This window comes from Nerophis ophidion, linkage group LG18 (genome assembly GCF_033978795.1).
Source record: "Nerophis ophidion isolate RoL-2023_Sa linkage group LG18, RoL_Noph_v1.0, whole genome shotgun sequence".
NCBI lineage: Eukaryota > Metazoa > Chordata > Actinopteri > Syngnathiformes > Syngnathidae > Nerophis > Nerophis ophidion.
The window spans coordinates 33,754,689-33,782,529 of NC_084628.1; the positions used below are offsets into that span (position 1 = coordinate 33,754,689).

Below are 27,841 nucleotides of genomic sequence, written 5' to 3' on the forward strand. Positions count from 1 at the left end.
TGGATGCACTGTAGCTAGTGATTTTTTTGGGGTATTTTTTAAGGCCTGCAAAGGTTCTTCAAAAAAGTTATTGTAAATAATGTCTCCTTTTTTTTTTTGAACTTATGTTAGTGTTTTTGTTTTATGTGTTTATTTTAAATACATCGGGCTGCAAAAAGAAGACAGTTTAATTTCTGGATGTCTTATTAATGTGTTGTCAATACTGACTACTGCTTTGCTTTTAAGGATAGACTTAGAGTTAGACAAGCTTTAATGATCTATAAGGGAAATTGTTGCACACGGTAGCTCGGGTTTCAAAGGATGGAAAGAATAAGGCTGGAAAGGATAATGCAGGTATAAAGTAGACTAAAAATGTACCGTAGTAGCAATATAAAATATAACATATATTTAATATTTACATATTATATATACTGTATATGATATATACTGATATATTATATTATAATATATTTTTATATAATATACTGTGTACAATATATAACAATTACCATGTACAATATTACAGTATAACATTTTGGTAACACTTCAGTATGGGGAACATATGAACCATTAATTAGTTGCTTATTAACATGCAAATTAGTAACATTTTGGCTGTTAATCTGTCATTATTAACTACTTATTAAGTACTTATTAATGCCTTGTTCTGCATGGCCTTATTATACAACCAGTAAGCCATTAACTAAGAGTCTTCCCTACCCTAACCCTAACCCCAATCCCAACCTAACCCTAACCCTAACCCTATGTTAATAAGCAACTTAGTAATGGTTCATATGATCCCCTATTAGTGTTACGACATTTTTTTAATGATATTTTTTTTCCAAATCAAAACAAAGGCAAAATAATGAATGTGTAGTGTTAATTCCAGCTGAAAATGAATTAACACATTTTAATATAGGTAAAGCAGTGCAACACTATAACACTAACCACTGCTGCCACCTGCTGGTCAAAAATCCAAATATATTTTTAGGCATTTAGGATTGGTATACATTTAGTGCTGTGGTCTGTATACATACACATGGGTTCTAATACATGTATGTCATCTATTTTTTGTGATGGATTAAAAGCATGTATTCACCTCTTCAAAGAAAGTCTGAGAATAGGGCAGGGACTAAAACTTATCCACTCTGGACATGAGATGTTTCTTGGTGTTCTTTTCAGGCCTAAACAGGATTGAGTAGCATTTTGGTGCAAAGATACAGCCCAGTAAGCCATAGCTGGAAGCTAAAATGGCAAACACCTCAGTGGCTGTGGAGTACTTTCCTGGAGAGCTGATGTAAGCGGGAACAAAGGCGACCCACACGGCACAGAAGATCAGCATGCTGAAGGTGATGAGCCGGGCCTCATTGAAATTATCCGGAAGTTTCCTCGCCAGGAAGGCCAGCAGGAGACAGAGGCAGGCCAGCAGTCCGATGTAGCCCAGGACCAGACCGAACGCCACGTGGGAGCCTTCGTCGCATAGGAGGATGACCATGGCGCTCTTGCGAGGAATCAGTTTACGTGGGGTTGGGGGAGCCACGGTCAGCCACACAATGCAGATGATTACCTGTCCAAAAGTACATTTGATAACAGTTTAATACACCCAAAGGACCATCATACCTTTGATGGATTGTTGATGTGTGAATCGACTGTCTTCCGCGTTGTTTCAAAATGGTAGTTGTAATGCATGCAGTTCCAAATAAACAACGAACAATTTTGGAGTCAAGTTGTTGTTATGATATTAACTTAACTTTTAACTTGAATATACAGTCGTGGTCTAAAGTTTACATACACTTGTGAAGGACATAATGTCATGGCTGTCTAGTTTCCATTAATTTCTACAACTTTTTTTTGTGATAGAGTGATTGGAGCACATACTTGTTGGTCTTGTTTCATCTGACATCACATGGACAAAGATAAGACCTTCTGCAGGAAAGTTCTGTGGTCAGATGAAACAAAAATGTAGCTGTTTGGCCCCGATACCTGGCAATATGTTTGGAGGAGAAAAGATTAGGCCTTTAATCCCAGGAACATCAAACCTACTGTCAAGCATGGTGGTGGTAGTATTATACTCTGGGCCTGTTTTGCTGCCAACAGAAGTGGTGCTTTACAGAGAGTAAATGGGACAATAAAAAAGGAAGATTACCTCCAAATTCTTCAGGACAACCTAAAATCATCAGCCCGGAGGTTGGGTCTTGGGCACAGTTGGGTGTTCCAACAGGACAATGACCCCCAAACACACGTCAAAAGTGGTAAAAAAAAATGGCTAAATCAGGCTAGAATTAAGGCTTTAGAATGGCTTTTCTAAAGTTGTGACTTAAACGTGTGGACAATGCTGAAGAAACAAGTCCATGTCAGAAGACTAGCAAATTTTGTTATGAGGAGTGGTCAAAAATTCAACCAGATGCTTGCCAGAAGCTTGTGGATGTCTACCAAAAGTGCCTTATTGCAGTGAAACTTGCCAAGAGACATGTTACCAAATATTAACATTGCTGTATGTATACTTTTGACCCAGCATATTTAGTCACATTTTCAGTAGACCCATAATAACTTCATAAAAGAACCAAACTTCATGAAGGTTTTTTATGACCAAAAAGTATGTGCTCCAATCACTCTATCACACAAAAATAAAAGTTGTAAAAATTATTGGAAACTCAAGACAGCCATGACATTATGTTTTTTTACAAATGTATGTAAATGTTTGACCACGACTGCACATTCAGTGATAGCCAACTTTCGTAGCTAATTGTAGCTAGACTTTTCCAAATCACAAAACACACAAAGAACAATGACCCCAAACACACATCAAACATGGTAAAGGAATGGCTAAATCAGGCTAGAGTTAAAGTTTTACAATGGCCTTCCCAAGGTCCTGACTTAAACGTGTGGACAATGCTAAAGAAACAAGTCCATGACAGAAGACCAACAAATTTAGCTGCACCAAATTTGTCAGGAGGAGTGGTCCAAAATTCAACCAGAAGCTTATGGATGGCTACCAAAAGCGCCAAAAGTATGTGCTCCAATAACTCTATCACAAAAAAATAAGAGTTGTTGAAAAAATTGGAAACTCAAGACAACCATGACATTATGTTCTTTACAAGTGTATGTAAACTTTTGACCACGACTGTACATTCAATGACAGCCAACTTTAGTAGCTAATTGTTGCTTTTCCGAATCCCAAAACACACAGAGCTACAGTAATGTGTGTGTGTTTTGTGGGGCGTAGTTTGCGTGTTCAAAGCTAGAACATGGAAGGATCTAATGCAGGGGTCTCACACACGCGGTTATTTTGCGGCCCCCACCTTAATATGAAAGTCTAATGTTAGTGCGGCCCACGAGTTTTACATGAATGGTGCTTGACAGCGCTGTGTTATTTGGCTCCAAAATGGCTCTTTCAACGTTCTGCGTTAGTGGAAAAGGGGAAAATGAGTGGAAGCGACAGAGATGTTGGCATGGAGACGAGGGTTTTCTTACGTGCAGTCACACCGCGACACATGTCTGTCAGTAATAACAGTCCCCAATAACCTGGACCAATTCAAACCGTTATTTGTGGAGATGTCCGATAATATCGGACTGCTGGTATTATCAGCCGATAAATGCTTTAAAATGTTTTATCGGAAATTATCTGTATCAGTTTCAAAAAGTAAAATTTATGACTTTTAAAACGCCGCTGTACGGAGTGGTACAGGGACGTAGGGAGAAGTACAGAGCGCCAATAAACCTTAAAGGCACTGCCTTTGCATGCCGGCCCAGTCACATAATGTCTACGGCTTTTCACGCACACAAGTGAATGCAAGGCATAATTGGTCAACAGCCATACAGGTCACACTGAGGGTGGCCGTATAAACAACGTTAACACTGTTGCAAATATGCGCCACACTGTGAACCCAGGCCAAACAAGAATGACAAACCCATTTCGGGAGAACATCCGCACCGTAACACAACATAAACACAACAGAACAAATACCCAGAACTCCTTGCACTAACTATTCCGGGACGCTGAAATATTTTCTTTTCTTGCGGCCCAGCCTCACCCAGACTCTGCATCCAGTGGCCCCCAGGTGAATTGAGTTTGAGACCCCTGATCTAACGCTTACAACACTTTGGAAAGTGCCAAAAAGTTGCAAACAGAACCTTAAGGGTCAACTTCATTTTCTAGTCTTGTCTTTTTTTTTTATAAAGACGTTGACCCATTTTGAAAAATGGATCGATTAGGTGTTACTTTTTTTTCCGCTTTCTCTGAATGTTCATAACTCCTGTTTTATTGCCAGTGACATATTGAGCAGAATAATGGCGCCTGGGTGCCTTTGCGGCCACTTAAAACATTTCTGACATGACGGCAGTTAATTGGATTTGTGAGGGTTCACTGTCGTACAAATCAAAATGCATGATGCAACAGTAGTGTAGCAGTGAATATGTCCTCACCTGGACCAGAGTGCAAAGTCCAATGATTGCTTTTTGCTTGGCGGGCCCGAACCACCTCATGACTGTACTCCCAGGAAACGACGCCTTGAAGGCCATGAGCACCACTATGGTCTTTCCCAGTATGCAAGAGATGCAAAGGACAAAGGTTATGCCGAAAGCCGTATGGCGCAGCATACAGGACCACTCTGAGGGCCGGCCGATGAAGGTCAGTGAGCAAAGGAAACACAAGGTCAAGGAAAAGAGCAGCAGGAAGCTTAAATCCGAGTTGTTGGCCCGGACGATAGGCGTGGTTCTGTGGTAGGAGAAGATGAAGACCACGGCGCAGGTGCAGAAGGAGCCGATGAGAGATATAGCCATCAGGGTGATGCCCATTGTGTCAGTGAAGGATAGAAACTCCACCTGTTTGGGGATACAGGCGGTCCTTTCCGTGTTGGACCAGAATTCAGGCAAGCAGCGCACACACTCTATGGCATCTAACAAGCAGAAGCAGATGTTTAACTCTTTAGAGAGAGACTGTTTAGTGTCATGTTCAGTTCCCTCACCGGTCTGATTGCTGATCTGCCCAGCTGTACACACCACACAATCATGGCAGCAGATAGGGAAGTTAGGTCTGATGGCTTTGCGGGTTCCTGGGGGACATATGTTGTTGCACACCGATAGTGGGACCTGTGCAACAAGGACAACACAAACTACACTGGTTCCTATAGAGCAGGGGTGACAAACATACGGCCCAAGGGCCGGATCAGGCCCGCGAACAGGTTTTATCCAGTCCGCGGGATGAGTTTGCTAAGTATGAATATGAACCTGAAATTTTTGAATGAAAGAAACTGCTGCTCTAAATATGCCCACTGGATGTCGCAATAGCAATTGTTTGTATCTTTGTAGATGATACTATCCATCCATCCATTTCTACCGCTTATTCCCTTTGGGGCCACGGGGGGCGCTGGTGCCTATCTCAGCTACAATCGGGTGGAAGATAAAAAAAAAAAAGTTAGTACATCAGTCGAGGAAAATTATCAAACTACATAAATAATATGACATATAATGTTTTTATCTTGATAGATTGAAAATCAATCTCAGGATTCTAAGAACATTACAGTCCATCCATTCATCCATTTTCTACCGCTTTTTCCCTTTTGGGGTCGCGGGGGGCGCTGGCGCCTATCTCAGCTACAATCGGGCGGAAGGCGGGGTACACCCTGGACAAGTCGCCACCTCATTGCAGGGCCAACACAGATAGACAGACAACATTCACACTCAAATTCACACATTAGGGCCAATTTAGTGTTGCCAATCAACCTATCCCCAGTGCATGTATTTGGAAGTGGGAAGAAGCCGGAGTACCTGGAGGGTACTCACGAATTCACGGGGTTAACATGCAAACTCCACACAGAAAGATCCCGAGCCTGGGATTGAACCCAGGACTGCAGGACCATTGTATTGTGAGGCAGACGCACTAACCCCTCGCCCACCGCGAAGCCCAACATTACAGTCATATTAAGTAAAAAAAAAATGTTGTGTTTGAAAAATATACAAAAGTATGTTTCTTTCATATGTTTCTATTAAAACGTGCAAAGATACATTACTTAAGGCATTATTGTTTAGGAGTTATGTTTAAATATTAGTTTGTCACTAAAGGCATCACAACTATGAATGAACACGTGGAGTTATGTACTTTAAGGACTACTGAAATGAGATTTTCTTATTTAAACGGGGATAGCAGGTCCATTCTATGTGTCATACTTGATCATTTCGCAATATTGCCATATTTTTGCTGAAAGGATTTAGTAGAAAACATCCACGATAAAGTTTGCAATTTTCGGTGCTAAAACAAAAGCCTTGCCTCTACCGGAAGTCGCGGACGATGACGTTGCAAGTGTGGGGGCTCCTCACATATTCACATTGATTTTAATGGGAGCCTCTGACAAAAAGTGCTATTCGGTTCGAGAGGACGACAATTTCCCCATTAATTTGAGCGAGGATGAAAGATTTGTGTTTAAGGATATTGATAGCGACGGACTCGAAAAAAACCAAAAAAAAAACCAAGAAAAAAAAACAAACGCGATTGCATTGGGACGGATTCCGGTGTTTTTAGACACATTTAGTGGGATAATTCTGTGAAATCCCTTATCTTTCTATTGTGTTGCTAGTAGAGATGCGCGGGTCGGGCGGTTGACATGACGAAAATATATATTTTAATTAGATTCGGGCGGGTGGCGGTTGAACCATCCGGAAATATTTGATATACATGGATCTGGGATCAGTATCCTTTGCCATTCAAAGAGCCATTTGGCACCCGTGTCATAAAGCGAAGAAGACAATAGGGGGCGCTATTACTCTCTTGAATGACTGCTGGCAGTCACCCAGATAATTAGTATTAGGGCGTGCTATGAGGCCATTGGGTTTGTCACCTTCTACAACATGTACAATGTTGTGTTACCTCACAGTAACACAACATAAACACAACACAACAAATACCCATAATCCTTTGTATTCCTGACACAACCTGACTATTTTATACACCCCGCTAAAAGCAAACCCGTGCGTCGGTAAGGTGGGCGGGCTTTAGGGCACGAAGGTGTAAAATATATTCAGGAAGTGTGACGGATACAAAGGATTCTGGGTATTTATTGTGTTGTGTTACTGTGTGGAAGTTCTCCCGAAATGTGTTTGTCAATCTTGTTGGGTGTGGCTTCACAGCGTGGCGCATATTAGTAAGTGTTAAAGTTGTTTAAATCACAACCATCAGTGTACTCTGTATCACCCAGTATGCCTTTCAATTTTGTACGTGTAATTGCGGAAGCTGCACACAACATGTTGCCGGACCAACAATTGGTTCGTACATGTTGAAGGTGTCTAAGGCAATGGCTTCACAGCACATTAATATTCTTGTCATCAGGATGCATGCTATTGGGTAGTCGCGAGAACTTTAGCGACTACTCTGTGGAACAGGTTTAAATATCTCTGTAAATGGTAAAGGCGGCCAACCTCTGATGTATTTCAGCGGGTGGTTGGCGGGCGGGTACGGTCCTGATAAAATGTTGGTTCGGGTGGATGACGGCTTTGGTGATGCGGTTGCGGATGATATAATTTCCTATCCGCGCATCTCTAGTTGCTAGTTTTTTTGTGAGTTAAATAGTACCCGATATTCGGAGGTGTACGTCCTCGGGTGTCTTGACGCGCAGTGTCTCAGGGGAGTCGACGGCAGCTATGGACGGGGCAAGCTCACCTTTTCTCCGGTAAGAAGCGACTTTTTAACCACAATTTTCTCACCGAAACCTGCTGGTTGACATTCCGTCGTGTTTCATGTTCGCTTGACTGCGCTCTGATCCATGGTACATTTTCACCTTCAGGAATTTTACACAAGGAATCACCGTGTGTTTGTGTGGCTAAAGGCTAAAGCTTCCCAACTCCATCTTGCTACTTTGACTTCTCCAATATTAATTGAACAAATTGCAAAAGATTCAGCAACACAGATCTCCAAAATGCTGTGTAATTATGCCGTTAAAGCAGACGACTTTTAGCCGTGTGTGTGCGTAGCGCTCATACTTCCTAAAAACCTGTGACGTCTTGCGTACACGTCATCATTACACGACGTTTTCAAGACAAAACTCCCGGGAAATTTAAAATTGCAATTTAGTAAACTAAAAAGGCTGTATTGGCATGTGTTGCAATGTTAATATTTCATCATTGATATATAAACTATCAGACTGAGTGGTGGGTAGTAGTGGGTTTCAGTAGGCCTTTAACAAAAAAAGGTAAAATAACTGAAAACATGTTTTAGATTCTAATTTCTTCAAAATAGCCGCTCTGATTACTTTTTTGCACACTCTTGGCATTCTCTCGACGAGCTTCAAGAGGTAATCACCTGAAATGGTTTTAACTTCACATGTGTGCTGGTAACTCATGGAGAGAATCCCTGGAGTGTACAAAGCTGTAATCAGAGCATCCATCCATCCATCCATTTCCTACCGCTTATTCCCTTTTGGGGTCGCGGGGGGCGCTGGCGCCTATCTCAGCTACAATCGGGCGGAAGGCAGGGTACACCCTGGACAAGTCGCCACCTCATCGCAGGGCCAACACAGATAGACAGACAACATTCACACTCACATTCACACACTAGGGCCAATTTAGTGTTGCCAATCAACCTATCCCCAGGTGCATGTCTTTGGAAGCAAAGGGTGGCTAATTTGAAGAAACTGGATAATATAAAACACACAATACATCAATCAAGGAAAATGATCAAATTACATAAATAACATACTGTAATTGGATTTTGATGTATATATTTTTTATCTTGACGGATTGAAAATTAATCTCAGGATTCTAAGAACAATACTGTCACATTGAGTAAAAAACACTTTTTTGTGTTTGCAAACCTTACGCAAGCAAAACTCACAAAGATACATTATTTAAGGAAGTTAAATAATGTATCTTTTTAAGGAAAGATACATTATTTAAGGAAGTATTAGACATATTGCATGTTTTGTTTAGGAGTGATGTTTAAATAACTGTCATATTGAGTGTGACAGTTATACTCCAACATTATCTCATAATTAATTCAGAAACTATAAATAACAACAAATAAAGTATATGTACTATTAACCGCAACTGGTAATTGTAAACAAAACAAAACAAAGCATTCACACAATGCTTATTATTTGTACACTATCAGAATGTGTTTGTTCTATTTATAAACCAAGAAAACAATCTGAAGTTGTATTTATTTTTAAGTTATCATGACATGATTTTACCAGTCGGGCCCACTTGGGAGTAGATTTTCCTCCATGTAGCCCCTGAGCTAAAATGAGTTTGACACCCCCGCTTTAGAGTCACATCTTGAGAAGCACTTCATGAGCTACAGCTGCACAATCTGAAGAGAAACACTGAAAAAACGATGTCCGTTTTTATTTTTGCAGTTTTTTAGAAGACAAGGAACCATTTTTGGTTGATTTAAAACAGGGATGTCAAACATGCGGCCCGCAAAATTAATTTGCTAAGTGTAAAAGTAAAGGGGAACATTATCACAATTTCAAAAGGGTTAAAAACAATAAAAATCAGTTCCCAGTGGCTTGTTGTATTTTTTGAATTTTTTTTTCAAAATTTTACCAGTCTCGGAATATCCCTAAATAAAGCTTAAAGTGCCTTATTTTCGCTATCTTCGAAACCACTATCCATTTCCCTGTGACGTCACACATTCCTGCCAATGTAAACAAACAATGGGAATACCACAGCAAGATATAGTGACATTAGCTCGGATTCAAACTCGGATTTCAGCGACTTAAGCGATTCAACAGATTACGTATGTATTGAAACAGATGGTTGGAGTATGAAAGTATTGAAGAAGAAACTGAAGCTATAGCGAATAGCTATTGACGCTATTCATAGCCATAGCATGGCCGAATAGCTGCGTTAGCATCGCCGGTAAAATGTGCGGACCAAACGATCAGGACTTTCGCATCTTTTGACACTGGAGCAACTTAAATCCGTCGATTGGTGAGTGTTTTTTTCGCATTAAATGTGGGTGGAAGGAAACGTAATATAGTTGCAAATGCATCTACAGGTTATCCATACATCTCTGTAGCAGGTCTGCTTTAGCACCGCCGGTAAATAGCATGTTAGCATCGATTAGCGTAGCATGTTAGCATCGATTAGCTGGCAGTCAACATCAACAAAACTCACCTTTGTGATTTCGTTGACTATCGTTGCAAATGCATTTGCAGGTTATCCATACATCTCTGTGCCATGTCTGCCTTAGCATCGCCGGTAAAATGTGGAGACACTCCAGCACATTCAATGGGGGTCTGGCGGCAGACACTTTCGCATCTTCGGGCCAGTGGTGCAACTTGAATCCCTCCCTGTTAGTGTTGTTACACCCTCCAACAACACACCGTCGAGGCATGATGTCTCCAAGGTTCCAAAAATTAGTCGAAAAAACGGAAAATAACAGAGCTGAGACCCGGTGTTTGTAATGTGTTGAAAATGAAAATGGCGGCTGCATTACCTCGGCGACATCACATTCTGACGTCATCGCCTCCAGCGCGATAAAAAGAAAGGCGTTTAATTCGCCAAAATTCACCCATTTAGAGTTCGGAAATCGGTTAAAAAAATATACGGCCTTTTTTCTGCACCATCAAGGTATATATTGACGCTTACATAGGTCTGGTGATAATGTTCCCCTTTAAGCTACATTATTACACTAAAGAAACTGCTGTTTAAATGTGCCCACTGGGTGTCGCAATAGCATTTCTAGCATGCAAGGAAAATGGGTTATTAAAGAGGTACATGGTAAATGCTGCATGAGACACTGCACATTCATATAGTTCTGTGAAAATAATTGTGTTCTTTGCAAATTTAAAGAAAGTGATCAGTGGAAATCACAAATGAGGTAGTTCATAGATAAAAGCGTTTTTTATGTATGCTTTATTTTTTGTTCAATCCTAGATGGGCTGTGACTTAATGTTTAAATGCTTTGTAAATACACTGAGATTATGTTATTTTTGAAACTACAACAGTTTTTTTCTTCAGAATTTTCAACTAACTTGAAATGTTTTGTCATAAGGATTATATGTGATATTTACATTTTAAGAATGTTTTTGTTCTATTTGTGCCAAAGTAAAACAATCTGAAGTTGTTGTAGTTGTATTTTTAAGTTATCATGCCATGATTTTCCCCGTCCGGCACACCTAGGAATATATTTTCCTCCATGCGGTTCCCTGAGCTAAAATGATTTTGAACCCCCTGATTTAAAAGAACCGCGTGATTTCTCCTATAGCCAATATGGCAAGAAAAGTAATGGTAGTCAACATTATTTTTAATAAATTATTATGTAAGAAAAACATTGCTTGGTCAAATAAGCAAATAAGGATAAGGCAACTGTAAGGGGATCAATAAACACAATGAAATATTACAATTGTATTTAAAAGGATTGCTCGGTCAAATGAGTGAACAAAAGTATTGTTTCTGAAAAATTAGACATGATAAAAGAATACATACAGTACAGGCCAAAAGTTTGGACCACCTTCTCATTCAATGTGCTTTCTTTATTTTCATGACTATTTTCATTGTCGATTGTCACTGAAGGCATCACAACTATGAATCAAGACATGTGGAGTTATGTACTTAAAAAAAAAAAAGATATAATAATGGAAAACATGATTGTATTCTATTTTTTTCAAAATAGCCACCCTTTGCACTGATTACTGCCTGCACACTCTTGGCATTCTCTTGATTGAGCTTCACGAGGTAGTCACCTGAAATGGTTTTCACTTCACAGGTGAGCTTGAAGCTCATCGAGAGAATGACTAGTGTGCAAGGCAGTAATCAGAGCAAAGAGTGGCTATTTTGAAGAAACTAGAATATAAAACATGTTTTCAGTTATTTAACCTTGTTTTGTTGAAAAAATAAAGAAAACGCACTGAATGAGAAGGTGTGTCCAAACTGTTGGCCTGTACTGTACATTTTTATCATTGCCGTTTAATATAAATGCATGCTTTTCTATGGTTCTTTTTAGGTTAATTAAAAAAAAAAGGCAGAATAAGTATGTGAGGTTTGTTTTCAAAAAACTCCCCAAATTTGGAGATACTGTACATATTTTTCAGTGGACGGAGACAATAATCCTTTAGATAATATTAAAATTGTAATAATCAAAATTAAAACTTTTGAGAATGCTACTGATTTACATGATAAATGTAAGTACAATTTTGTTTTGCATTTTATTTGTTCCTCAACATCAAGTGCCTTCAAAAGGGTGAACCTTATGTTTATTTTTGTGATTATACCTTGAAGTGGTACCGCATCTTACTGAGGGGTTTCTTATATTTTCCTTATCTTATTAAGCTATATTGGAAGGTCAAAAATGTAAAACATTCTTTTAATAATTAAATAACATTTTAATCTTTTATCTGCTCTTTTTATCTGAATATGTATCTATTTTACCTCTGTTTTAAATGATTATATTTTACTCTGTCTTTTGCCTGTATTTCTCTGCTTTTTGTGTGTTTTACTTGTTTGTGGTGTCCAGCCCTTTGTTTTTCAACGGTGGTTCTTTTTAAAAAGCTTTATAAATAAAGTTGGTATGGTGTTACCAAAAGTAATATCTGAATGACAGTCTCTGCACGCACTTTAGAGATGCGCGGATAGGCAAATATATCATCTGCACTCGCGCCAACATATTATCAGAAACGCATCTGCCCGCTGTAATACATCAGAGGTTGGCTACCTTTACCACTCACAGAGCTGCCTAAACCCGTTTCACAGAGTAACGAAACAATTGGTGCCGCTAAAGTTCCGGCGATTATCCAATTGGCGTTCATCCTGATGACAAGGATATGGGCGTGCTGTGAAACCATTGCCTTTGACACCTTCAACAACATGTACACACCAACTGTTAGTCTGGCATCATGTTGTGTGCATCTTCCACAATCACATGTACAAGATTGAAAGGCATACTGGGTGATACAGAGTACACTGATGGTTGTGATATAAACAACTTTAACACTTATGCGCCACACTGTGAAGCCACACCAAACAAGATTGACAAACACATTTCGGGAGAACATCCTCACAGTAACACAACATAAACGCAACACAACAAATACCCAGAATCCTTTGTATCCGTGACACATCCTGAATATATTTTACACCCCCGTGCCCCCAACCCCGCCCACCTTACCAACGCACGGGGCGGATGGGGGGGGTTGCTGCTAGCAGGGTGTATAAAATAGCCAGGCCGTGTCATGGATACAAAGGATTATGGGTATTTGTTGTGTTGCGTTTATGTTGTGTTACTGGGAGGTTGTCCTCCCGAAATGTGTTTGTCAATCTTGTTTAGTGTGGCTTCACACTTAGCGCATATTACTAAGTTTGTTAAAATTGTTTATATCACAACCATTAGTGTACTCTGAGTCACCCAGTATGCCTTCCAGTCGTGTGCGTGTTGCTGCAAAAGCCACACACAACATGTTGCTGGGCTGACAAGCGGATCGCACATGCTGTAGAGGGCGACAAAGTCAATGACTTCATAGCACGCCCTAATACTTATTATCTGGGTGACTGCCGGTAGTCATTCCAGAGAATGTTAGCGTCGCCTATTGACTTCTTCGCTTAGTGACATGGGTCTCAATTGGCTCTTTGAATGGCAAAGGATACAGATCCCAGAACCATGTATATCAAATATTTCCGGATGATTCAACCGCCACCTGCCCGAATCTAATTAAAATCTATTTTTTCGTCATGTCACCCGCCCGACCTGCGGTTTATCCGCGGATTGAGACCGCAAACCGCGCATCTCCAACACACTTGTTGAAAATATCATGGCTTTTCACACAAAAAAAAAAAAGTATCGTTTTTGAATTTTTTTTAATATAGTTCTAGGTAAGTGTTGTCCCGATGCCAATATTTTGGTACCGGTACCAAAATTAATTTGATACTTTTCGGTACTTTTCTAAATAAGGGGACCACAAAAATATTGCATTATTGGGTTTATTTTAACCCAAAATCTTAGGGTACATTAAACATATGTTTCTTATTTCAATGAAGTCCTTAAATAAAATAGTGAACATACTAGACAACTTGTCTTTTTAGGAGTAAGTAAACAAACAAAGGCTCCTAATTAGTCTGCTGACATATGCAGCAGACTATTATTGTGTCAACATTATTAAGGACAAGTGGTAGAAAACAAATTATTAATCTACTTGTTCATTTACTGTTAATATCTGCTAAGTTTGTCTTTTAAAATGTTCTATCTACACTTCTGTTAAAATATAAAAATCACTTATTCTTCTGTTGTTTGATACTTTACATTAGTTTCGGATGATACCACACAACAAGTAGTTACATACATACATATAAAGTCATCATGTGTCCAGGGACATATTTCCTGTGTTTATAAACGTAATATGAATTTAGAAAAAACAAAAGAAGATGTGATGCCCAAAAATATCGACTTAATCATAGTAATATCGACTGGATACATGCCCGTAATTGGTATCATTACAGTGGATGTAGATCCACCAATGGTGTTTGTTTACATTTTGACGCCGGTGAGCCACAGTGTGTAGTGAAGCATGTTTAGCTATTCCTCGTCCTGCAGGGATGATACTTGTAAGAAACTCACTTTATTTGTCACCACGGAGGCGAGGATTAATAATTTAGAAGTAGCTAAAACACTGCTGAAGGCGGATGGACGTTAGCCACTATCTAGCCAGCCGTGTCTTAAAGCACCTCTTCCTGAGGGCGTTTCAGTGTTATAACTTCACCTATATCTTTAGTTTTTAGACCAAAATGCGTCTATTCTCCCTTTTCTGTCTACACGCTGTGTCTGCTTGTAAGTACTCTGTGTGTGTGCGCTGCCGAACATGCTCCTCTGTTCATAAAACCAGCAATGAATGACTCGAAATGACTGCAACGCGGGCGAGGGAGGGGGTACTATACTAATTGCGGTACTATACTAATACCGGTATACCGTACAACCCCAATTCAGGTGTTGGACCTCATTAGATGGCACAGATTACTGTATTCATAGAGGAAAGTAGAATAATTGAATGAGATCTCTACTTGGGTCTTGTTGCCGTTCCACACGATATCCTTTTCCTGGATACGGAGCTTCTGCTGTCCGTTTTTGACCGTTTCATCAAACTTTCCAATGGTGACAAACTCGACCTCTCCGCTCGGTCCCAGCTGCCAGTTGACGAGGTCGTACATGGCGGCGATGTCACCGTTCTCGTCAAATTTGGTTTCATCGCCAAAGGAGTTGAAGTATTCCACCTGTTTGATGTAATGAAGAAGCTACAAGAATGGAAAGGGAATTATTTCGATGAGCGGATGATGCCAAAAAAAGCAAATTGGCCTAATTTTACAATACCTGCCATGGCTGTATGCGCTGTAAATCTGGACATGCCTGAAAAGCAAAAGGCCCATTGCCTTCCTCGCAGCCTTTCATGCTCCTCAATGCATAGACGATAGCATAGACAGCTTTATAAACATTATAGGAGATCCTCAGCTGGGACACATCCGAATAAATATTTGACACACTCTTCAGGTCTTCAGCTCCGGTGCACGGTGGTTTAGTCCCAACACCTAAGCTGCATTGAAAAACTTCTTGCCAGAATGGTATCAGAAATGGGTCCTCAAGAGCTTCAGTGCCGGAGGGATGCAGGCGGAGGAGAAAGTCACGCAGCCCCGGGATGTTCGCTCGCCGGACGGCAAACCCCATGGATCCCTGAAGGATTGGGTGGTACTTTTTAGGGCTGGAGAGAATGGCCGCGGTGCTCCAAGCCTCGCTAGCCAGCCATTGTATCCCAGTGAGTCCCTCTCTGGGAAGAAGATTTTCTTTTAACTGACAAACTCCAAAACCGGTGAAGTTGGCACGTTGTGTAAATCGTAAATAAAAACCGAATGCAATCATTTGCAAATCCTTTTCAACTTATATTCAATTGAATAGACTGCAAAGACCAGATACTTAACATTCAAAGTGAAAAACTTTGTTATTTTTTGCAAATATTACCTCATTTGGAATTTGATGCCTGCAACATATTTTAAAAAAGCTGTCGCAAGTGGTAAAAAAGAATGAGAAAGTGGAGGAATGTTCATCAAGCACTTATTTGGAACATCCCACAGGTGTGCAGGCTAATTGGGAACAGGTGGGCGCCATAATTGGGTATAAAAGCAGCTGCCATGAAATGCTCAGTCATTCACAAACAAGGATGAGGCGAGGGTCACCACTTTGTGAACAAATGCGTGAGCAAATTGTCCAACAGTTTAAAAACAACATTTCTCAACGAGCTATTGCAAGGAGTTTAGGAATTTCATCATCAAGGTTCAGAGAATCTGGAGAAATTACTGCACGTAAGCGTTGATATTACGGATCTTCGATCCCTCAGGCGGTACTGCATCAAAATGCGACATCAGTATGTAACAGATATCACCACATGGGCTCAGGAACACTTCAGAAAACCACTGCCGGCAACTACAGTTTGTCGCTACATCTGTAAGTGCAAGTTAAAATTCTACAATGCAAAGCGAAAGCCATTTATCAACAACACCCAGAAACGCCGACGGCTTCGCTGGGCGAGAGCTCATCTAAGATGGACTAATGCAAAATGGAAAAGTGTTCTGTGGTCTGACAAATCCTCATTTCAAATTGTGGATGTCATGTCCTCCAGACCAAAGAGGAAAAGAACCATCCGGATTGTTAAAGGCGCAAAGTTCAAAAGCCAGCATCTATTATGGTATGGGGGTGTATTCGTGCCCAAGGCATGGGTAACTTACACATCTGTGAAGGCACCTTTAATACTGAAAGGTACATACAGGTTTTGGAGCAACATATGTTGTCATCCAAGCAATGTTATCATGGACGCCCCTGCTTATTTCAGCAAGACAATGCCAAGCCACATTCTGCACGTTACAACAGGGGAGCTTTGTAGAAAAAGAGTGCGGGTACTAGACTGGCCTGCCTGTAGTCCAGACCTGTTTCCCACTGAAAATGTGTGGCGCATTATGAAGGCTAAACTACCACAACAGAGACCCTGGACTGTTGAACATCAAGCAAGAATGGGAAAGAATTCCACCTGAAAAGCTTCAAAAATTGGTCTCCTCAGTGTTGTTAAAAGGAAAGGCCATGTAACAGTGTGGTAAAAATGCCCCTGTGCCAACTTTTTTCTAATAATTATTTGTTTATGATTATTTGCAAAAAAAAATAAAAAATTGTCTTTGCAGTCTATTCAATTGAATATACGTTGAAAAGGATTTGCAAATCATTGTGTTCTGTTTTTATTTACGATTTACACAATGTGCCAACTTCACTGGTTTTGGGTTGTGTACTTAATGTTTGAGGCATTTTACACGATAAAAAATCCAACCTCAGCGCGTCATCGAAGAGTGCTGCTGCGTCTTGTTCCACCGCAAACACTAGCACCACTGAGGCCCCGGAGGAGCGTATTTTGGAAATGATGGCTGAAATTGCAGTATGTGCCCGGTTCTTAGGGATGATTTCAAGAAGGGCAACACAAGCACCTAACTTTCTAACCTGAGGAAACATTACAGGATGATACTATTATTCACAAATGAGACTTTTTTTTTTTACTCACTTTATGAGCAAAGATGTTTGCCCCGCCACGACCATAAGCATCGTCGCCCGCGATCACGCCGACCCAGGTCCAGCCAAAATGTTTGACCAGCTGTACAAGTGCATCAACCTAAAGTAAAGAACAAAGGGATCCAATGTGTACAATATGGAGACAGAACAAAGGCTACAGAAGGTGGAAGAATTCAAATGAGTTCTTAAAGGGGAACATTATCACCAGAGTGTCAATATATACCTTGATGTTGCAGAAAAAAGACCATATATTTTTTTAACCGATTTCCAAACTCTAAATTGGTGAATTTTGGCGAATTAAACACCTTTCTGTTTATCGGTCTTTTTGCGATGGCGTCAGAACGTGACGTCACCGAGGTAATACAGCCGCCATTTTCATTTTCAACACATTGCAAACACCGGGTCTCAGCTCTGTTATTTTCGACTATTTTTTGGAACCTTGGAGACATCATGCCTCGTCGGTGTGTTGTCGGAGGGTGTAACAACACTAACAGGGAGGAATTCAAGTTGCACCACTGGCCCGAAGATGCGAAAGTGTCTGCCGCCAGACCCCCATTGAATGTACCAAAGTGTCTCCACATTTTACCGGCGATGACAGACATGGCACAGAGATGTATGGATAACCTGCAGATGCATTTGCAACGATAACGTCAACTAAATCACAAAGGTGAGTTTTGTTGATGTTGTTGACTTATGTGCTAATCAGACATATTTGGTCGCGGCGTGACTGCCGGCTAATTGATGCTAACATGCTACGCTAATCGATGCTAACATGCTATTTACTGGGGGTGCTAAAGCAGACATGGCACAGATGTATGGATAACCTGCAGATGCATTTGCAACTATAAAGTCAACAAAATCACAAAGGTGAGTTTTGTTGATGTTGACTGCTAATCGATGCTAACATGCTATTTACCGGCGGTGCTAAAGCAGACATGGTACAGAGATGTATGGATAACCTGCAGATGCATTTGCAACTATATTACGTTTCCTTCCACCCACATTTAATGCGAAAAAAACACTTACCAATCGACGGATTTAAGTTGCTCCAGTGTCACAAGATGCCAAAGTCCTGATCGTTTGGTCCGCACATTTTACCGGCGATGCTAACGCAGCTATTCAGCCCTGCTGTGGCTATGAATAGCGTCAATAGCTATTCGCTCAATAGTTAAAGTTTCTTCTTCAATACTTTCATACTCCAACCATCTGTTTCAATACATGCGTAATCTGTTGAATCGCTCAAGCCGCTGAAATCCAAGTCTGAATCTGAGCTAATGTCGCTATATCTTGCTGTGGTATTCGCCATTGTTTGTTTACATTGGCAGCACTGTATGACATCACGGGAAAATGAACAGTGTCTTGGCAGAGAGCGGAAAAAAGGCACTTTAAAGCTTGTTTTAGGGATATTCCGGGACCGGTAAAATTTTGAAAAAAACTTCAAAAAATACAACAAGCCACTGGAAACTGATTTTTATGGTTTTTAACCCTTTTGAAATTGTGAAAATGTTCCCCTTTAAGTCCCGGCAGGCTCTGTTCACATAAGCCAGGGTTTGAACTCCCGACCTACCGATCTCATGGCGGGCACTCTAACCACAAGGCCACTGAGCAGGTTAACAAAAGAAAACAAAAACAATTTTAATAAATGCTAAACAGGAAGTGCTGAAAGTTCAATGGCTGTGTGAAAACACTGAGACAAAGTATACGTTTTTTGTGTTCTTCATGGTGTTTTTTAAATTGCACCAATTTTTTCCTCAGAGTTTTCAACTTATGTCAAGTGTTTCGCCAAGAGGATTTTTTTATACTGTGTACATTTTCAGAATGTACTCGTTCTATTTTTGGCCAAAGTAAGACAAAGAAAATTATCTAAAGTTGTCTTTATTTTTAAGTTATTATGCCATGATTTTACCAGTCCGGCCCGTTTGGGTATGGATTTTCCTTCATGCGGCCCCTGAGCTAAAATTAGTTTGACACCCCTCACTATCAGGTCGTGTTTTCAAAGGCAGCCATGTGATATCCATCCCATTACCATGACTAATCGAAAAGAAAATGGTACATTTTTAATTGAAATTGGAACTACGTCTTCAGTTTGTTGTACTCACTTGGAAGAAGTCACTGGGCATGGTCCTCAGGAAAGCAGGAAACTCATTTTTGTCGCTAAGACAAGCACAACTGGAAAAGTAACTAACCTGAAAGAGACAAAACACAGAAATAATGTAAAGATAATTTAATTCAACAAAAGGTTGCATGATGCTAAACTAAAAGGCTATCTTTAATATTGTATTAATATTTATAATAAAATATATACAGTTGTGGTCAAAAGTTTACTTTACATACACTTGTAAAGAACATAATGTCATGGCTGTCTTGAGTTTCCAATAATGTTTACAACTCTTATTTTTCTGTGAGCCTGATTGGAGCACATACTTCTTGGTCACCAAAAACATTATGAAGTGTGGTTCTTTTATGAATTCATCATGGGTCTACACAAAATGTGACCAAATCTGCTGGGTCAAAAGTATACATACAGCAATGTTAATATTTGGTTACATGTCCCATGGCAAGTTTCACTGCAATAAGGCATTTTTGGTAGCCATCCACAAGCTTCTGGTTGAATTTTTTACCACTCCTATTGACAAAAGTGGTGCAGTTCAGCTATATTTGTTGGTTTTCTGACATGGTCTTGTTTCTTCAACATTGTCAACACATTTAAGTCAGGACTTTGGAAAGGCCATTCTAAAACCTTAATTTTACCCTGATTTAACAATTTACTTTACCACTTTTGACGTATGTTTGGGGTCATTGTCCTGTTGGAACACCCAACTGCGCTGAAGACCCAACCTCCGGGCTGATGATTTTAGGTTGTCCTGAAGAATTTTTCACTGTCCCATTTACTCTCTGTAAAGCACCACTTCCATTGGCAGCTAAACAGCCCCAGGGCAAAATACTATCACCACCATGCTTGACGGTAGACATGGTGGTTCTGTCATGAAGCGGAGTCGAACCCGCATTTCCCGGGCAGCTGGAGCTGCGTGCGCCTCTACTGGCAGTGTGCCAAGAGTCGCCGCTGCTGACTGCGCACTCAGACACACCCTCACTCGTGCTGAGTGCAGCACGCCCACGCAGCCATGAGCCTGCAGCCTATCAATAATCAAAACACCTGGATTTGATGAGAGGGAGCAGAATAAAGACCAGCAGACCCGAGAAACCTTTGCCAGAACGTTGCTAACCTTCCAGTAAGCATCACGTCTGGCATTCCCTGTTTTCCCAGTGATTTTATCGCCCTTGTTTTGCTCTATCTCTCTGTGTTTTGCCCTGGTTCATCTCCTTTTGTACTTCCTCAGTGACTCCCGTGTCCTCCATGATTGTGCCTTATCACTCAACTCCCATCCGGATTCCTGACTGCTCTCCTCGATCCAAGACCACACTGCTCGGATACAAACCACGCTGCCCTGTTCTAGCCAATGACCTCTTGCCTGTCCACGACCTGCTACTTCGCCTTGCCCTCTTGGATAACGACGAAAGATACAACCAACATTTACAGACAACAACCCTTGGTAACATTTACATATTTAATATTACACATAGTCAACACCCATTCACTTTGAGTAGCATACACACGCCACGTATTCATCAAAGGTTTTTAATAAACCTTGTAAACCGCAGTCCTGCCCTGGTTGTCGCCTCCTTCCCTTCTCTAGTACACAACAGTTCCTGGGATTAAAGTCCTCACCTTTTCTCCTCCAAACATATTGCTGGGTATTGTCCCCAAATAGCTAAATTTTTGTTTCATCTGACATCACATGGACAAAAATAAGACCTTCTGGAAGAAAGTTCTGTGGTCAGATGTCAAGAGGAGTGGTTAAAGGGGAACATTATCATAATTTCAAAAGGGTTGAAAACAATAAAAATCAGTTCCCAGTGGCTTGTTGTATTTTTTTAAGTTTCTTTCAAAATTTTACCGGTCCCAGAATATCCCTAAAAAAAGCTTTAAAGTGCCTTATTTTCGCTCTCTCGAAGCCACCGTTCATTTTCCTGTGACGTCACACAGTGCTGCCAATGTAAACAAACAATGGCGAATAGCACAGCAAGATATAGTGACATTAGCTCAGATTCAGACTCGGATTTCAGCGGTTTAAGCAATTCAACAAATTACGCATGTTTTGAAATGAATGGTTGGAGTAAGAAAGTATTGAAGAAGAAACTGAAGCTATTGAGCAAATAGCTATTGACGCTATTCATAGCCATAGCATGGCCGAATAGCTGCGTTAGCACCGCCGGTAAAATGTGCGGACCAAACGATCAGGACTTTGGCATCTTGTGACACTGGAGCAACTTAAATCCGTCGATTGGTAAGTGTTTTTTCCGCATTAAATGTGGGTGGAAGGAAACGTAATATAGTTGCAAATGCATCTGCAGGTTATCCATACATCTCTGTGCCATGTCTGCTTTAGCACCGCCGGTAAATAGCATGTTAGCATCGATTAGCTGGCAGTCAATATCAACAAAACTCACCTTTGTGATTTCGTTGACTTTATTGTTGCAAATGCATCTGCATGTTATCCATACATCTGTGCCATGTCTGTTTTAGCACCCCCGGTAAATAGCATGTTAGCATCGATTAGCATAGCATGTTAGCATCGATTAGCTGGCAGTCCCGCCGCGACCAAATATGTCTGATTAGCACATAAATCAACAACACCAACAAAACTCACATTTGTGATTTCGTTGACTTTATCGTTGCAAATGCATCTGCAGGTTATCGATACATCTCTGTGCCATGCCTGTCATCGCCGGTCAAATGTGCAGACACTCCTGCACATTCAATGGGGGTCCGGTGGCAGATTTCTTGCCACTTTCGCATCTTTGGTGCAACTTGAATCCCTCCCTTTTAGTGTTGTTACACCCTCCGACAACATACCGACAAGGCATGATTTCGCCAAGGTTCCAAAAAATAGACGAAAACATGGAAAATTACAAAGCTGAGACCCGGTGTTTGCAATGGGTTGAAAATGAAAATGGCGGCTGTATTACCTCAGTGACGTCACGTTCTGACGTCATCGCCAAAAGAGCCATAAACAAAAAGGTGTTTAATTCGACAAAATTCACCCAATTTGAGTTCGGAAATCGGTTAAAAAAATATATGGTCTTTTTTCTGCTCCATCAAGGTATATATTGACACTTACATAGGTCTGGTGATAATCTTCCCCTTTAAGAATTCAACCAGAAGCTTTCCAGAAGCTTGTGGATGGCTACCTTATTGCAGTGAAACTTGCCAAGGAACATGTAACCAAACATCAACATTGCTGTATGTATACTTTTGACCCAGCAGATTTGGTCACATTTTCAGTAGACTCATAACAAATCCATAAAAGAACCAAACTTCATGAATGTTTTTCGTGACCAACAAGTATTTGCTCCAATCACTCCATCACAAAAAAAAATAAGAGTTGTAGACGTTATTGGAAAATCAAAACAGCCATGACATTATGTTCTTTGCAAGTCTATGTAACTTTTGACCACGACTGCAAGAAATATGTTTTAAAATAAATAAAATATATTAGTATTTGATATGTGGATTCCAGAGTGGAAAACCAAAACAAACTGAACTGAGCATGATTAGCTTTGTAACTCTGAGTGTAATTTTCTGCCTGTTACACATAAACAAATATACTGTAGTGGAGTATACCATGCACTTCCTAGTGCTACTACAATTCTGTTCTTAAAGGAGAGGGTATATTCATATTATGGATATTGGGGCAGTTTTGTAGGTGTACACTTTTAAACTAGTTTAATGCAGAAATGTAGTGATTAAAAATATTTGTTTAGCTTCAATTTCAATATTCAAAAAAGTTATTGGCTACAAAATTGTTATAAAACCCTATTGTGGGCACACTTTTTACCAAGTAACTCACTTGGTATGTTTTTAATTGAATTGATTTAAAACAAGGAATTGAGTGTAATTTATACAGTAGCTCAGTACCTCAATTAATGAGCTTAATTAGTTCTGTGACAGCAGTCTTAACTCAAAACCCTGATATCTCAAATCGAAGTCCACTTTTGAAATCGAGATAAACAATTTCAATGGTGCTTAAACCTCCCAAAAAAAAGCACAATTTTAACATGTAACATGCCTTTTTACTTTTACATCGGATATATTGTATAACAACAATACACTAGAATGTAATATTAGCATTCGCAGTAGTTGTATGAAGTAATGTAATAATTACTCTTTCGAGCTGCGTCTAAGTCAGCACCGTATCCACTTTGTCATAAAAAACCCAAAACCAGTGAAGTTGGTTTTCAGCCTTGCCGCTTACGTGCAGAGATTTCTCCAGATTCTCCGAACTTTTTGATGATATTATCGACCGTGAATGGTGAAGTCCCTAAATTCCTTGCTGTTGCAAGAAATGTTGTTTTTAAACTGTTGGAAAATTTGCTCACGCATTTGTTCCCAAAGTGGTGACCCTCACCCCATCCTTGTTTGTGAATGACTGAGGATTTCATGGAAGCTGCTTTTATACCCAATCATGGCACCCCACCTGTTCCCGATTAGTCTGTTCACCTGTGGGATGTTCCAAATAAGTGTTTGATGAGCATTCCTCAACGTTCTCAGTCTTTTTTGCCACTCACGCCAGCTATTTTGAAACATGCTGCAGGCATCAAATTCCAAATCAGCTAATATTTGCAAAAAATAACAGAGTTCACCAATTTTAATGTTAAGTATCTTGTCTTTGCAGTCTATTAAATTAAATATAGGCTGAAAAGGATTTGTAAATCATTGTATTCTGTTTTGATTGATAATTTACACAATGTGCCAACTTCACCGGTTTTAAGGTTTTGTAGATACTGTAAATGTCCGCCATTTAAATATTATTAAAACATTATTGGCCAGCGTTAAGACTCATCCTGCTTCACTATGGTACAGAGAATTAGCAAAATGCGGGAATGGCTTCACCTAGTTGGCAAGTCAGTTCTGTTTTTGATGATCATTTTTTTAAATCCGATATATATAATCCTCTTCTTCTTCTTGGCACTATCTTTCACACTCACTTTCTTCCTTATAATGGTTGGACTACAAAGTTATGTCGATTTCTTGCGTTAATGCTAGTGAGTAAGACAGGATGTTTTCCCAGTGACATTTGCTACGACAACTAATAGCAGGGATGCTTACCACCATTTTCACTAAGCAACTTAAAGCATAACAATTGGCCGAGAGACAGCTGTTATCTCAAAACGTTCTTAAATTAGTTAATTTTGGATTGTAGACCTCATTTGCACATCATAAATACCGTATTTTTCGGACTATGAGGCGCACCTAAAATCCTTTCATTTTCTCAAAAATTGACAGTGCGCCTCATAACCCGGTGCGCCTAATGTACGGAATAATTCTGGTTGTGCTTACCGACCTCGAAGCGATTTTATTTGGTACATGGTGTAATCATAAGTGTAACCAGTAGATGGTAATCACACATAAGAGATACGTGTAGGCTGCAATATGACGCTAGTAAACAACACCAAAACTTTAAATGTTCCATTGAAAATAAAAAACATTTCTTACGGCACTCGAAAATCCGTCAGAATGTTTTAGTACGACTTTGTAGCCGCACCACTTGATGGATTGTCTGCCCATTACGGCTACCGTAGTCAGAGATATAAGTATTACTTGTGTATAAGGACCACAAAATATCACCCATTAGCAAACATATTATCTGGCATTTTGTTTCACAATATTATGCAAAACCTACTTTTCTTACCTTCTGGTGCCTGCTGATGTATATTTAAATGGGTTGTACTTGTATAGCGCTTTTCTACCTTCAAGGTACTCAAAGCGCTTTGACACTACTTCCACATTTACCCATACACACACACATTCACACACTGATGGAGGGAGCTGCCATGCAAGGCGCCAACCAGCACCCATCAGGAGCAAGGGTGAAGTGTCTTGCTCAGGACACAACGGACGTGACGAGGTTGGTTCTAGGTGGGATTTGAACCAGTGACCCTCGGGTTGCGCACGGCCACTATCCCACTGCGCCACGCCGTCCCGATTACATTTGATATCTGCATAAGTCCAGAAAATTTGCGCACATCCGCCCCTGTAGTCCGTGCTGATTTCGCAGTCGATAAGCTTCTTCTTTATCTCTATTTTCTTGTCATGGGACATTCATCCTCTGCTGTTGCCATTCCTAATATAAAGTAGCATAAAGTTCTAACGTATATCTTGCTATGGAAGCACTAAAAACTACCGGTGTAGTGAGTTTACATGATTCAGCCAAGGAACTTTAGTTATTATAGAGTTCCGGTCGGACGCTTTTTCATGGTACATATTTCTGGCCTTGTTGTTGCACTAGTGAGCCACGGATGAGGAGATGCTGCTCTGTTATTGATTGAAGTAAAGTCTGAATGTCATTTAAACAGTTAACTCTATCTTTTGACACTTCTTCCACCCCGTCCTTGCACGCTACAGTGCTACAACAAAAATGACGTGGAGAAGGCGCTGCCAAAGATGAGGGAGTTTGTCTGGAAAAGTTTGATCAGATTTTTCATTACATCTTCCCAGAAGTCTCACTATGATAACTCCCCTGCCTGCTGGAGAAATTGTGGGAATTCAAACACCAACCACTACCATTTTTTCTGGGACTGCTCTACCATAAAGGACAATTGGAAAGAGATACACAAGCCTTTACAGGATATTTTTAAACGAGAAATACCCCTTGAAAGTAAAACTTAGTTTTTTGGATTTGCTCCTCAAGATTGGCTGAAGAAAGCTAAATACTTAATGAATAAGTGATAATGGTGGCTTGTAAAAAGACCATTACTAGGAAATGGATATCCCAGGAGAGCCCTACGTTGAAGCAATGGATGGAAACCACAATGGACATATATAAAATGGAGAAGATAACTGCCTTTATTAATTTTAAATTGGAGAACCTTACCTCATACTTGGAAAACTGGGTCAGTTATGTCATGCCCCATAAGCCTGACTTAAATCTCTGGAATTAGTGTACTGTTTAAAAAAAAAAAAAAAAAAAGATTACTCCCTATATGTGTATGTGTTTATTTTATTTTATTTCTGTTTATTATTATTATCAATGTGTTATCTAATTTTTGCTGATTTAATTGATGTATGTGTAGATACTACCTTGTTTTTGTTATCTCTGTTTCTTTTTCTTTTTTTGGGGGGTTGGGTGGTATCATGGGTATATAAACAAAAATACTTGTGACATTTAGGGCGGACAACAGCTATGTGATTTATGTGAATATGATTTAGTGGATGGAAATGTCTGATGCTGGATGTCAATAAAAATAAAATGAAAAAAACAAAACAAAGATGAACCACGTAAATAAGACCGGCCACAAAACGGCGCCCACAAAAATGGACTTGTAGATGGTCTGTAAATCATAATCCATGCAACATTTTGTGTGTTTTACATTTAGAAAAAAAAAATCATAATGCGACCCCTTTAATGCACTTTATAATCCGGTGCGCATTTTGTATGAAAAAAGACCGGAATAGACCCACTTATCGGCAGTGCGCCTTATTATCCGGTGCGCCCTATGGTTCGGAAAATACGGTATTACAAAAATCCACACTTTTGGCAATAAATGATATTATCTGGTCTCACCTGGGGCACATGGAAGACTCCCAAGAAGTGAGCCACTACCAGAGACTGGGTGGAACCTCCATCCCCTATCACAGCAGGTACAGCCCCCCTGCAGCTGCTTGGACCCTGCACCCTACTTTCCACCGTATGGCTGCCCATCAATTCCATAGTAGCTTTGAGAGCCTGGTGGGGGGTGCTGCATGAGTCGTATATCTTATATCCCAATGTCACATTGGGAAGGAGTTTGCCCTCCCTGTTAATCTCCTCAATAGCAAATATCATGGTCTGCATCCAGCGGAATGTCCGGAAGTTAAACCTGCAGTACAAAAGAAGTCAATGTCAACTTTAATGTCATTGTTATCACCTTCTCACCTGTGTACCTGGTGCATTGTGTAGGTGGAGGCTTGGAGGTGTAGGTCATACGCGGCTCCACCACCATATCGTGTAGAGAGAAGAGTCCTCCCAGGACGATGTCCCCCTCCTTCTCCAGCACCGGCAGGCTCATAGAACCTTGGATGACGTCACAAAGTTGCTCCTGGTCTTGGCGGGATCTGTGGGGCATCGACATGGCCCACCACAGGACGCTCCACAGTACAAGCGATAAACCGGGCTTCATCCACACCCAAAACATATTGTCCGAAAAATTCCCCGATAACAAATGAATGATTGCAATTCTTGATGAATATGCTCGCTTTTTAAAAAAGATTATAGCGCAATATTCAGTGGACACCTGCCATGG

At 40.3% G+C, this 27,841-nt stretch overlaps 1 protein-coding gene across 1 annotated transcript; it reads right to left on the bottom strand.

Annotated features, from left to right (window-relative positions):
* Nucleotides 1-972: 972 nt before the first annotated feature.
* Nucleotides 973-27,628, bottom strand: LOC133537137 (extracellular calcium-sensing receptor-like). Its single transcript, XM_061878026.1, has 10 exons — nt 27,483-27,628; nt 27,124-27,418; nt 19,597-19,683; nt 17,490-17,597; nt 17,262-17,428; nt 15,266-15,716; nt 14,959-15,189; nt 4,944-5,067; nt 4,402-4,874; nt 973-1,543 (listed from the first exon to the last, which is right to left on the bottom strand). Exons 1-10 carry the CDS (start codon nt 27,605-27,607, stop codon nt 1,109-1,111), a joined length of 2,496 nt encoding a protein of 831 aa, XP_061734010.1. The 5' UTR covers nt 27,608-27,628; the 3' UTR covers nt 973-1,108.
* Between the last annotated feature and the right edge of the window lie 213 nt (nt 27,629-27,841).